Here is a 13,280-nt window from a genome sequence, read left to right as displayed (position 1 = left end):
TGCAGTGAGTGAGACGGCACCGTGGTCCTGGCCGGGGTGTCTCATGCTCCGATACCTGCATGTCCGAGTGGGGTCCAACTGTGCGTTGAGGCACTGAGTGGAGAACTGGCTTTCGGGCTGGGGTCACCTCTCTGGCTCAGGGCCCGCTGCTGGGGAAGGTGGGCTCTCACTCAGGCGGAGATCTCGGTGTTCAGGAAGCCCTGCCAGGCCAGCCCCCGCGAGGAAACCAAGGTGAGTGCTCCATGGGGTGGGGCCTCCTTCAGCCAGCAGCCCAGTGGGCATTGCCAAGCAGAGGGCTGAGGCGGGGGCCCAGGCACAGGCAAACATCACCACCAGGGCAAGACAGCTGTTTATCAAAATATTTTATTTTAGGAGACCCCTCAAAAAAAGACCCTCCACATCTGACAGATGCCCAACAATACCCTCGGCCTTTTTTTTTTTGGTCTTTTCTGTATTTTTTTTTTCCTTTTTAAATCAACTAAAACAATTTGATGCTTAAAATAAAAGACAGGAGTATTTCCCAATCAGACTTTAGTCAAGAATATATATATACTTTTTGATCCTGGGGACGGCAGGGGTGGGGAGGACGCTCGGCAGACTTGGTGTTCCTGGCGACAGTAGGAGGGCGGGTGCCGAGGGCGCGACCGACCGGGTGGTGAGGACGCCTGACTGACGAGCAGAGGGAGGACTCATCATTTACATAAAATCGAGCCGGTCCTCACCGCGCTGCCGCCCGCCCAGCCGGCTCGCCGGACTTCTGCTCTGGGAAGGGGCTGCTTCAGTCTGGGATTCAGCGTCATCTTCGTTACGTGTGTGGCTTCTTTTCCAGCTGAGAAACTTTTTTTTTTTTTTTTTTTAATTTTTAAAAAGAATCACAGCCAAAATAAGACATTAACTGCAAAATCCAAAATGGCTGCGCTTACCCTATTTATAAAAACAAGTGAGTCTCTGCCTCGGGGAGCAGAGCCCGGGCTACACCTTCCCGGGGATTTTGGCCCGCTTGCGGGCAATGGCGTCCTCCACGGCCTTCAGCTGCTTCAGCAGCTCCTCCCGCCGGGACAGCGTGCTGGCCTTCCCTGACTTGGTGCCCGTGGACGCGCCGGCGGCAGCACTGGTATCCGAGGCTTTGCCGGGCACACTGGTGACCTTGCTGGAGCTCTTGGACTGGGGGGACAACGGGCGCTTCCTGTGGGGGTGGGGAGGCAGTCAGAGGGGTGGAGGGCCTCTCTATGAGCCTCCTGCCAGGGGCCTGGACTCCAGGAGCTGTACCTACCAGGTAGAAGGCGCCCCTCCCCACTGGATGAGGCCCCCCACGATGGGTAAGCGTGTGGGGCCCAGCCTGGCCTCCTGCCCCCAGCCCGGGTTCTGGCCACAGTCGAGGTGGCCTCCCCACGCCGCTCCCACGCCCCCGATCGTGGAGCAGAGACTGCGCGGGTGAAGGGGCACAGCGTCAGGGCTTGCCTGGAGCCACGCTATCCCGCCCTCCTACTCTGGTCCTTGTACGCACTCCACTCTGTGCCGATGTGAAACTCCACGCTGCTGACCCCGGCTTCAAGCCGTGCTGTGGGCCGAGGGCCGGGGGCTGTGCCCGCCCTCCCCGCGGCCCCTCCCACCTGGCCCTCGACCCAAAGCCAGGGGTGCAGAGACTCAGCCCACTTCCTGGGAAAAGGGGATCCATGCCCCTACTTCCTGTGCCCGACGTGGGAGGGAGGGGGAGGGGCGCCACCATCTGGGTACTGGTCCCCTGGCCCGGAGCCGCGCGCTCAGGGCCGCTCCTCACTCTAGGACCCACTGGTGGGGCAGAGTTCAGACACAGGCCGATGGATCTGAGCCACGTGCCACATCCCTGCTGCCTCTGAGCCTGCCCCTGGCTAGTGATGCTGGCCTCCACCTGGGGAGGGAAGCTGCGCCAGCCCTCTGTGTGGCAAAGGAGCCAGTGCGCTGTGCCCAGGGAACGGGGGCCGGGGGGAGACACCCACCTGTCTGTCGGGGCCGCAGGGGCCTTGGAATTCTGGCCCCTCTGCCGCTCTGGCTTCGGGGAGCTGAGTCTCCCACCTGACTTCCGGTCCCGAGAACCTGGGTGACAGGGGACAGGTAAGACAAGGGTCCCAGTTCCACACGGGCCAGCTGCGCAGGGGCTGGTGTGCTCAGACAGGGATGGGGTGGCCCCTCTGGCCACCGGTGACCCCATGCCACAAAGCGGTGGCCGCTCAGTTCGGCTTCCTCATTTTCACAGAAAGACGTAAGGAGCAGAGCCAGTGAGAAAAGGAAAAGGGGAGGATGGATTCCACTGGAAAATGAAGCCCCAGAAAAACACGGAAGCCGAGGTCTAATTTCGGTTCTGGTTTCCTGAGCCAGCATCAAAGCAGGCCACCGAGCTCTGAGCGTCCAACTCCAAGCAGACAAAACCCTCCTTCCGTGCCTTGAAGAAACTCACGGTGAGGGTCTTCAAATGGGGAACAAAAAAGGCACGGCAGCTTAAAAACTATAAGCAAAACCAAGAACGGGAAGGAGGGCTTCCCGTCGTGCGAGTGCGGGGCCCTGAGCGAAGGCAGGCGGAGGGGATCCCGCCCCGCAGAGGCGTGCAGGCGGCCCCAGGGGGTGTGCTTCCGGGGCCGGGCGGTGTCTACCTCCTGCTCCTGGTGGGGTTCACGGGACCTCTCCATTTTAAGGGGGAAAGACGGCTTGGAAACACTCAGGCTTTTGCTTTACTAGTTAGAGCCAGTCAGGAAGAGGCTCTGCCTGGGCCAGTGGTTCTCTAGGTGCGGCCGAGCACCGCCGGGGCAGCAGTCAGGTGCGTCCCGCGACATCGAGATGCTGCCCGCCCTCCGCACACTCACGGCCTCACAAGCCCGGGTGGGGTTTTCCAGAGGCCGAGTGATTTGTGTGACCAGGGAGATGGGATCCCAGCCATAAGAGGGTTGTAAAAAACCAAAGACCAATGCCACTCCTACTAACGTCTGTTTTGGAAGATACAGTTATTTTCTATGAAAAATCTTACCTGTGTTATATTTAAAGGTAAGTATTATATATAGTTTTAACTTCCAAAACTGTAAATGTCGATAGACATGACCCACTCAATCAGAAGTCCCTGAGGCCCTCAAGACTTTTCAAGGGTGAATGGGGCGCCGGCTCCAGACGTGGGAGGCTCACCTCGGTCCGGGGAGAGGTTGGCCCGCTTGGCTGGAGGTGGGCTCTGCCTGTCCTTGTCCGAGGGCTCGTAGCGCTTCCTGCCCCCTTTATCAGCAGCCTGGAACGACGGGGTGTTTGTGAGGAGGACCAGGGCCTGAGCGAACACAGGCCCTGGAGCAGGCGGCCACCTGCTCTCCGCCGCTGCAGGCACTCCTCTGGGGCTCCTGCGCCACGTGGCCCCAAGGGGGGCAGGGCCCACGGTCTCGAGGCCTCCACGCCAGGGGTGGGACTCAGGCCTTCCGGTCTCTCAGGGCATCGCGGATGTCAACTCAGAGGCCAAGTCTGCTTTGCTCCCTGCCCCAGGTCCCAGGGCTGCCGTGTGGGAACCGGCCCGTCTCCCATCTACCCTGTGCCCACAGGCACTGCCCACAGGGCTGGCCACGAGGGCAGGATGAAACGAGTGACGTGGAGAGCCGCCTGCCGGCCCGGCCCTGGGCCTCAGAGCCCCAGCAGCACCGCCCACGGCCTCACCTTGTTCAGCAGAGTCAACTTGATCTCCTTGTGGGCGATGAACGTGGCCGGTGGGGGCTGGCCGGGCGGCGCCTGCTGGGGGGTCGTGGGCTGCTGGGAGGACCTGCCGCCCGCGGGGGTTCTCGAGGGTTTGGGCGGCTGCGTGGACGGATCCCGCTTCCGCTTATCTGCTTTCACACCGTCTTCTTTCTTAGACTTTCCTGCCCGTGAGAAATGCCCATCAGAGCCTCTGTTCCGCTGAGGCGGCCGCCCGCGTGCCGTCTGGGGGAGGCGTCATCACTGGCAGCGTGGGGCCGCTGCACGCCCCCTCCCCTGCACACAGGCTCTACCTTTCTCCTTCTTGGTCTGGGCTGGGGTGGGGGACCGCGAGCTAGCCGAGGACACGGGGCTTGCCAGGTCCGCATACATGTCGTCCGAGTCCACGCTGTGCGCTGAGCTGCTGCTCGACGTGGCGCTGGACACGGAGGAGACGCTGCTCACGCTCAGGGACCTGCACGCACAAGCACGTCTGCACCGCGGCCCCAGCCCGAGACCCGATTCCTGTTCCCAGGGAAGGGGAACCCACCCAGCCCGAGATGTGGGGGGCTCTGGGCACTCTATAGGTGCCGCCCAGGGAGGGGACGCCCACGTGGTTGTGGCCAGGCCCTCGTGCTCACAGGTGACTGTGCTGTTAGCTGGGCAGGGACACACGGCTGACTGTGACCAAGAGCTGGACACCCACCCTGGCGACGGGGCACAACAGAGGGCGGACATGGGCCACAGCGCGAGCAGACGCTGTGCCAGACAACCCAACGGGCCCACTCAGGAGGCGCTGAACATGGCCGATCTCCTAGGCCCTCACAGCCCAGGCTCCACAGGGACTCCCGCCCTCTGAGAAAACCGGCAGCACTGCGTCCTAAGGTGTGTGGAGGCTGCAACAGGGAAGGGAAGAGCCCAGCCTTTTGGAAAAGTTTGCTCTTTAGCACACCCCAGACCTACTCTGCCAGCTTTGGGCAAATGTATATGCGCCACCTGCTGCCTGCAAAGGGCGGAGGGAACCGGCTTCAAGGACCCTAGGGCTGACCTGGCGCCGCCTGCTCTCTGAACTAAACGGCAGCACCCCCTTCCGCTCGCTCTTTCCTCAGACCTTCTCGATCGGCCGCCCCCTGCTGCCTCAGCCCGTCCCCGCTCCTCGCCGGAGCGGCTCGGGAACAGCTCCTCGGACCCACGGTGCCGCCACCCGAGGGAGGAGGGTGCTCACACCTAACGTGGCCTCTCCCGGGGTTCCCTGGACCCTGACTGGGGGGACAGAGGCAGATGCCGATGGGACTGGGGCCAGAGAGACGTGATAATGACCTGGATCTGGAACTAGAGCCGCTGTAGCTGCTGCCGCTGCCGCTGCCGCTGACAGTCCGCCTACAAGACAACGAAGAGCCCGGCTGCTCACGTTTCTGTGGCCTTGACACGCGGGTGCTCCTCCAAGCCGGGGCTCGCTGGCCTGAGACCAACGCGCCCCCAGTGACTCGCCACCGACCGGGCAGTGGGCGGGGCTCTGATTCCCTCAAAGTGAACCAACCACAGCCCTGGCCAGCTCCCCTCACACTGTGCCTCCAGCAAGGGGGAACTTGGCACCGAGGGAGCACCCAGGCCCCTCGCAGCCATCGAGCTGCTGGGGACACCGAGGCTCGGTGACGTGCCGCGGTCCCTGGCCTCTGCTGCCTGCGAGCACCCCTCCGCCAGCCCTGAAAGGCCGGGGCACTCACCTCCTGGGTGGGCTCCTGGCCTGCCGCTCCCTCCTCCTGGCTTCCCGAAGGTCTCCGGGCTTGGTGGGCTCGGGGGCAGGAGCGGTGGTTTTGGGGGCCTGCGGTGGGGCTGGAGGTGGGGCTGGCTTCTTCAGCAGCTTCTCTCTGTGACGTGGGACAGAGGAAGGGTCAGACCCGGCTGGGCAGGCAGAGGCGGCCCTGCCGGCCGACCTCGGGGCGCGTGCAGTGCATGCGCACACTCCCCTGTGAGGAGCTGTTTCCCGCGGACCCCCACCCCACACTGAGCACCCCACGGCCTCCCCCTCCAAGGAAGGACAGGGAGGAAGACGGGGCCGGCTGAAGAGCCCCGGAGCAGTGCCGAGAGCTGGGCTGTGCTCCCTCAGTAATTGGGGACCCCAGGGGAGTCGGGAAAATGGCCCCCAAGCTGTTCTTCACCGTTGCGTGGGGAAGATACCCTGCCAGTTTGTTAAGCGCCCTAAACACGCACAGTGCAGACGGGCCACAGAGCAGACCCTGCCAGCAAAGCTGACGCCGGCAGGAAGCAGAGTCTGCGCTGGAGGAAGCTGCTCAGCAGAGCAGCAGGGCTGAATCCAACCCGTGCCGACCAGGAGGCAGACCCGCACTCACCCTGCCCAACGCCATCTGCGTGAAGCCTGGGGACCCGAAGCGCCTGCACTGTGGTCGGGGTCCCCCCACAACAGTACAGTTCAGGTGGGCGCGGTGCCTGGGGCCTAAGTCATATGCCAACACCGTTCCCTGTCTAACAGTGAGCCGCCCAGGGCTCCCTAAGCCTGAGGCCCGGGAGCCGACCCCGTTCAGGAGGAAAACCTGCCACGGGGGCTGGGGCCAGACGCGCGTGGGGACGGCCAACATCAGGACGGGCCTCGCGCTTGGCAGAGCTGCAGGAGCGGAGCGTACTCTCACCCGGCAGACCACGCACCCCAACCCTGCATGCCAGGTATTGTGAGGTTTGTGTGCTAAGTCCTAGATGCTTCTAACCCCTCCCGTCGTCACATCTGTTGAGAAGGATCGATGTGACCAGTCCCAGGAGCAGCAGAGAAGGTGAGGACGGCAGGGCTGAGGCTGCCACGGACACAGCCAGGGCAGAGCACAGCAGGTCCCCAGGGCAAGGGGCCCTCACGTGCCGCACTGGCTCCTGACAAGTGAGGCTCCAGCACCAGAGTGAGCACGCTGGAGCACGGATGTCCTGGCCCACAGCCAGGAAGTGCGAGGCCAGGCCTACGCCCCGCGCCCCTGCCCACTTCCCGGGGCCGCCGCAGCACTCACCCTGCTTTTGCGGGAGGCGGAGCCGGCTCCCCCTTGGTTCTGACAGGTCTGTGCGGCGAGGGCGTCGGGGACGGGGACGGGGACGAGGAGAAGGACCGGGACCTATAAGGGAGTGAACCGAGGTGAGAGGAGGTGCTCCGCCCGGCCACACCCCCGCAGGGGCTTCCGATCAGCCTCGGACAGGTCTCGGTCATCTCCTCAAATGCATGTCACAGGGGAAAAGAGGTGCCAAGGGGCAGGCAGCACCCCATCAGCCATCACCTGGGAGCCGGCGGGGAGGCCCTGGGACAGTCGGTGGGGCTCGCAAACACAACCCGAGGGGAAGGTTAAGTAGCGAAGAAAGCGCCCCCGACTTTGTGAGAACAGCTCAGCCGTATACAGACCACACACAGGGCCTTCTTCCGTCTGTCCCCGTGTCACCCACTGCTCACAGAGGGGAGACTGCAGGTAAGCCCCCCACACCCTGGGATTTCCAGAACCCCCAATTTATCAGCTTGGTTCCAGGCTTCTTCCCCACAGCTCACCAGCCTTATTTTTCACGTGAAACCACAGAAGGCTTCTCCTGCCACGGATGATCGGTATCTTCACTGTCTCCCTCTCAGCCTCCTACAGGCAGCCTTCCCCTGGACACCCAGGCACTGCTCACACTCCTGGCAGGACGGCCGTGAGGCCCAGTGCCCACAGCTGGCCCTCTGGATACCCTTAGCAAAAGGCTGGCTTTCCTTTCTCACAGCTGTCACTCAGCACAAGATGACATTCAGGAAAAGCAGGCCCGGCTGTCATCTAAGTCCACGAACACAAGAACGTGGCCTTCAGATGCAACAGCTTCAATGATCTCCTTGTGCTGCTCCCACCCGCTCTATGCTGTCCTAGGGTGAGACAGCCTGCCAGGAAGGGGCGCCACTGGGGGCCACAGACCCTGCAGGAGGACCCATCAGTTTACCCCAAGAATACTTTGTGACGTGCTCCCCAGGGAAGCGGTGGGCACGTGTGTCTGTGTGGGTCTGTGCGTGGTGTGCATGTGAGCGCGTAGGGGTGAGTCCACGCCCTGCTGCGGCCCTCTGGGAGAGCTGTGCCTGTCTGCGACCGCGGAGGCAGAGCCACGCAGGCGGCCCCCTCCACTCGCAGCCTCCCTCTGGTCCCAGGCCTGTCCTGGGTGCGGCCCCACCTGCGCGTCTCAGGCTGGCAGGAGGCAGAGAGGGCGGGGGAGTGACTCTGGGTCCGTGTGCAGGTGGCACCGGGGGTGGAGGCGCACACAGCAGCCTGCACTCGTTGAAAAGGCTGAAGAGGCAAAAACGGTGTCAGCCGTTTCCTATTCCTCATGCGAACCAGTGACTCCTCCCACCCAGGCGATGACCAGAAATTCTCTAACATTCCAAGCAGTCTGCCTATTTTCAGGGGGGAAATACTCCCGATCTTTCTGGAATAGGGCAGTAGCACCTTCTGTGAAGATGGAAACGTTCTGTATCTGAGCCCCCCAAACAGGGGTTGCGCATACTCCAAAATTCTAGTGTGCTGGAATGTGACCCACCACGTGTGGCCAGTGCAGGTCCACAGGAGGTCACCCGAGCTGGCGCTGACCCCGTGGCTGCCTCGTTTGTGCTATGAGCACAGCCCCCAATCAGGCCAACATCGGTGTGGACTGTGAGCCCTGACGTGCACCCGTGTTGGTTCCTCAGCCCCTCGCTGTGTGTTCTTCAGAATTCACCAGACGCCTAACCTAGCGAGACTCCTCCTCAAGCAATGAGGACCTGGAAGGCCCCCGTCAAAGCAGAAAGCTGCCGTCACGCAGGAACCCGGATGAGCCGGCATTGTCCACACCTGCTGGGCCTCAGGGACGCACCTGGAGCGGCTGCCTGAGAACGAGCTGTGTCTGGAAGAGCGGCTGGAGTAGGAGCTGTAGGACGAGGACCGGGACCGGGACCGGGAGGAGCCGGAGCCAGAGTACGAGGACGACCGCGACGACGACCTGCAGCCCGGGGGAGAAGAGAAGGCGGGGTCTCCTTCTGCCCGCCCCGGCGCACACACACATGCCCGCCCTCCGGCTGCCTCGCGGACACGCTGCTCTCCAGTCCCCTGGCTCGTGGGAATGGTGCTTAGAAACTAAGACCTGGGTGCTGGGTGCGCTCACCGTCACCGGTGACACAGCTCCCAGGCCCTCGGGGGACAGAGCCAGGATACGTGTGCCCGTGTGTGTAGGTGAGTGTGTCTGACCCGGGCGGACACACGCGTGTGCATCTGTGTGTCCACCAGTGCACGCAGTGGAAACCCTGAGTCCACAGACACGTCCAGGCCCCGTCCACCTCCGCAGGCCCCTCCTGGCCCTCTTAAGGGAGAGCCCCCGCTCTCACCGCCCGCAGCATCCTCACTTGTTTGTGCAGACCTTACTACACACACATTTCATAGCTGCTGACCCAAACTCAGAGGCGACAGGTGGACCGACTAGACACTGGGGCCAGGCTGCTCTTCTGGTCTTCCGCCAAGCAGTGTCTCTCCCCACGCTGCCCCCTGCCCAGGTCTGTGCTCCACTCTGGGTGGCCTGCGCCCTGGCTGACACGGCTCTGGGGGGTATGTGAAGCCTCACCAGGTGTGAAGTGTCAGTCCTGCTAGCCAGCGGTGCTCTGGAACCCAGCCGCGCCGCAGCCCCGCGGAGCGCACAGACGCCGCTCAGCCCCGCCGGCCCCCGGCCTCCTTACCTGGAGGAATTCGAGGCAGAGGCCGATGAGGCTGATGCTTTCCGACGTCGTCGTGCCCGGCTAGGGGAGACCGATACCCCAAGTTTCTTCTTGGGAGACTTGGACCGGCGCCAGGGGTCCTTCCACTCGTCGGCTCTCTTCACCTGGGGCCCGGCAGAGGCCGTCTCCTTCTTTGGTGGCTCAGCCTGACGGCTGAAATCACAGAGTAACGGTTAGCAGGTCTAGGGCCACCTCCCGGCAGACAGCAATGCCATTTTGTGAAAGAAACTGAGTCAGAGGAGAGACTGTGACCTAACGGCTCACTCCAGGAACGCCGGACACACAGGGCAGCAGGTGCTCTGTCTATGGGAGACCTCACCTGGAACCAGACACGCGGGGCTCTCTCCACGAGTGGTGCCTTCCAGGGCAGCAGGGTAGCTGGCCATCCGGCGTCATCCTCCCCCAGAACCCCCGCCTTCCCCGCTGCATGGGCTCCGGGAGCACAGGGAGGAAGGGGCCTGGCACGTTCTCTCTAGAGCTGGTGCACAGTGGCCGCACACCAGCACTTAGGAAGCTCGAGGGATGGAGGAACTCCTTGTCTGCAAACGAGTTAAACCCAAGCCTTACACATTTCCTTTGTCCTCTTAGGTTTAATTCACTGAAAGAACATTGTCTCCCAGCGAGAGGGACGAGAGCAGGACAGGTCAACGTTGTGACGAAGAGCATCAGGACTGAGGGCCAGCGGGCTGGTGACAGCAGGACCTGCTGGGCCCCGTGAGCAAGCCACCGCCACGCGGACTCCCCACGTGCTCACCACCAGCCGGGAACGCAACAAGGCCAAACCGCGCAGGCGAGTGGGAGCAGGGGGCCGGCAGCAGCTCAGCAGCGCAGCACTGGAGACAAGGCTCAGCTCCAAGCCAGGGTGCCTTGCACCCCACACCAAAGCAGCCCTGCTCTACAGGGAGCCAGAGCACAGGGTCCCAGAACAGTTCAGTCTGAAGGTATCTGCTGGCCCTGTGATGTTTACTAATTAAAAAGTCACACAGAAAGTAAAAACAGAGAAATAAAAACCCCAGGATCTCGCTCTCTGGGGTCAGCCACCACTTAGCACCTCTGAATTTCCTCTCTGCCTCTATGTCATTCCCCGCGATGAACCTGGGAGCACAGCTGAGACCACCTGGGGACTGCTCCACCCGGAGCTGGCCTCCCTGACGGTGCAGGAGTTCACTGTCAGGTGTTATGTAATTTAGACATTTCTCTACAGTTAGCTGTTTCTGTGTTTAAAAAACACAAAGAACAAGAAAATCACCCTTTATATAAATCTTTACGGACATCACGTTTCTCCAAGGGCAAATTCCTAAGATGGGGAATCAGTGGGCCAAAGGAGGAGAGCGTTTAACAGGTTCTTGGTAAACTGTCACATGTTCCTTGCAAGTTGAAGCAGCTTGCACTCAGCACGGCGGGGGTGCCTGTTTTCCCTCCCTCTCATCAATTCTGGCCTCCCGTGTAACCGGTGGGGGGCGCCACAGCGCAGCCCACGCAAAAGTAAGCCTGAGCCCTGGCAGCTCCTCGCACAGAAATGGGCTCCCATCTGTGCAGTGGCACCTGGCGGCGGGGAGGCCACCTGAGCTCTGGTTGTGTCTCGTTCTTGGCCAGTTTTCTGGGAACGCTTTTGCGTCCTGTATTTGTCCCAGGCCATTGGCTTTCACTTGCGCTGGTGGTGCTAACGCTTGTTACAAGTGTAACAGCTTCTTCCAGGCTCACAGAGCTTTCTCCATTCTAAGCCACACTCGCTTCTACCTGCTCTAGACCTGCTATTTTAACCCCCTCCCCCTCTCTGGTGCACGTTCCTGCCCACTATCCCGCAGGCCAGTGGACCCACTTCCGTTCCAGAATGGCTTGTGGGCGATGCCGTCTCTGGGGCATATAAATTCTTACTCCGAGGGGCTGTGCTCTCCCATTAATCTGTCTTCTCCTGTTCTAGAATCTTGTCTGCACACAGGACCACAGCGTTGTCACAATTCTAGATACTCTCAATTTTCAGAGGGTTCTGGGCGTGTCCTGTCCGTTGACCTAAAGAACAACGTAGCGGTGCCTGTCAGCCCTGCCCCCAACCTGCTGGGCTTTGGGTTAGAGCACTGTCAGACTTAAGAACTGTGTCTTGCCTTTGATTCCCACCTTCTATGGGTGCCAACAAAACATCATAGTTTTATTCAAAAATGGTCCTGCCTTTTGGGACTGGATTTTTAGAATTACATACATTTTCTATCACCAGCATCTACTTACATTACATCATAACATACAACAACCAACACCTGTTGATATTTTCAGAACTTTTCAATCAATCCACCAACGAGCACGTTCCACGCCTACTATTTGCTAAGAGTCCCACACCAGGAACAACACCCAATGTTTAAAATTGCCTCAAGGACACACTAAACTGAGGCATAAGATCCCTGTAATCTCAGCCGCAAATGCTGAGCGCCACTGCCGCACCAGCTCCTCAGTGAGTCCTCCCGGAAGTGTCCAGGAAGGGAGTGAAACCCGCCTGATGACTGGCCTGGCCCGGGCCACCCCAAGCAGCTTTCACCTTTACACCTCCTGTGTTGTTCTCATTGTAAAAATGCAACAGAAAGCGGAACACCTCGGTCGCTAGGTTTTTCATAAGTCATCAGAATGGCCCAGCTCTGTCAACCTGTGGCTCTTCTAACACAGGGAGAAGCAGACAGAAACCAACGGTGTGATTCACGATGCAGCCATGTCAGTTCGGAGCGTCAACAGAGTTCATGGACAATCCTGTTTGGGGAAACTGTTCCTATACTATTGGGGAAGGGCGGGGAAGAGGCAGAGCAGGTCTGCTCCCAACTCAGGCATCGGGGGAGCCGTGACAGAGGATGGGGCCTAGGTCGGTACCCATGACACGCAGCCTGTCCCTCTGCTTTCTGACAACACCCCAGAGGAGAGCCGAAAGAGATCTGGAAAGCCTGGCAGCCAGACAAGCAACTATACTGGACTGCAGTAAAGAGCAGGCGTGCCAGGCTCTCCCCACGGGCCAGCCACCGAAGGCCGGCGCACGGGCCGCTCCACGACAGGAAGCTGGGGATGCACGGGAGGAAACCCGAGGGAGCGGGGACAGCTGGGAGGGGGACGACTGCCAGCCACGCTGGCATCGAAAACTGACAGAACAGATCTGGAATTTGCATTCTGAACAGAGAGGGGGAAACACCCTCTAGGGATCTCCGAGCAGCCCACCCCACCATGGCCACACAACAATCTTATCTTCCAGGCACCTGACCCTTTGTTCAAGGCCACAAGAGAGGGACTCTGAGGAGAAAGGGCCCCCGAGGCCCCTTGCAATGCCAGGGCGGAGGTGAGAGGCACGGCAGGCCACAGCGAGGGTGTCTGCAGACTCCAGCCTGAGCAGCAAGCCCAGTTTGGGGTCAAAGATAAGAAAAGATAAAAAGGAGGAAGGTTCTCTTCTAAGATGGAAGGGTGAAAGAGCGGGAGAGACACAGGGAGAGGGAACGGGCAGCACCCAGGTGGCTTCTTCCTGACTGGACTCGCTCACGTCTCCCGAGGGCCTTCTCTCAGCCCTTCCCCTCGAAGCTGCTGGCCTCCCAAGCGCTGGACGAAGTCACCCTGGGGCCCGGTGGACGTGGAGCTGGCTCCCAGGGCCCCGGCCAGGACGGCCATCAGCCTGCATGACCTGTCCGGCTGTCAGCAGCCCTCCTCCAGCCTCCGCCAGGCTGGCGGCACCCAGGGTCCCGCGCGCAGATGAAAAGGGGACGGAACAGGCCCCGTTACTCACGCTCCTGCCCCCTCACTCCTACTCAGTTTCCCCAGGGGGGCCTGGGAAGGTGAGGGCAGTGCCCAGTGAGTGGCACCTGGGACCACAGACCCTCTTGCTTTAATC

General features: G+C 61.1%; 1 protein-coding gene across 4 annotated transcripts in view; it reads right to left on the bottom strand.

Moving 5' to 3' along the window:
• Positions 1 to 835: 835 nt before the first annotated feature.
• ZC3H18 (zinc finger CCCH-type containing 18) overlaps positions 836 to 13,280 on the bottom strand; it is a 49,920-nt gene continuing 37,475 nt past the window's right edge. For 2 of the 4 annotated variants that reach the window (XM_022582938.3, XM_022582939.3), the window contains 10 exons: positions 9,389 to 9,580; positions 8,536 to 8,661; positions 6,693 to 6,794; positions 5,406 to 5,549; positions 4,999 to 5,058; positions 3,993 to 4,153; positions 3,664 to 3,863; positions 3,154 to 3,250; positions 1,980 to 2,076; positions 836 to 1,186 (listed from right to left, as the gene is read on the bottom strand). In XM_022582938.3, coding sequence (XP_022438646.1) covers positions 973 to 1,186; positions 1,980 to 2,076; positions 3,154 to 3,250; positions 3,664 to 3,863; positions 3,993 to 4,153; positions 4,999 to 5,058; positions 5,406 to 5,549; positions 6,693 to 6,794; positions 8,536 to 8,661; positions 9,389 to 9,580 — 1,393 coding nt within the window. In that variant the 3' untranslated portion in view covers positions 836 to 972. The remainder of the gene's footprint in view (positions 1,187 to 1,979; positions 2,077 to 3,153; positions 3,251 to 3,663; positions 3,864 to 3,992; positions 4,154 to 4,998; positions 5,059 to 5,405; positions 5,550 to 6,692; positions 6,795 to 8,535; positions 8,662 to 9,388; positions 9,581 to 13,280) is intronic. The other 2 variants (XM_089903403.1, XM_089903404.1) reach the window with 2 other exon arrangements.

This window comes from Delphinapterus leucas, chromosome 20 (genome assembly GCF_059928025.1).
Source record: "Delphinapterus leucas isolate spDelLeu-1000000601 "Yukka" chromosome 20, BTC_Dleu_Yukka2, whole genome shotgun sequence".
NCBI lineage: Eukaryota > Metazoa > Chordata > Mammalia > Artiodactyla > Monodontidae > Delphinapterus > Delphinapterus leucas.
Note: the sequence above shows the minus strand (reverse complement) of the source record. Positions and strands in the feature narration are given on the sequence as shown.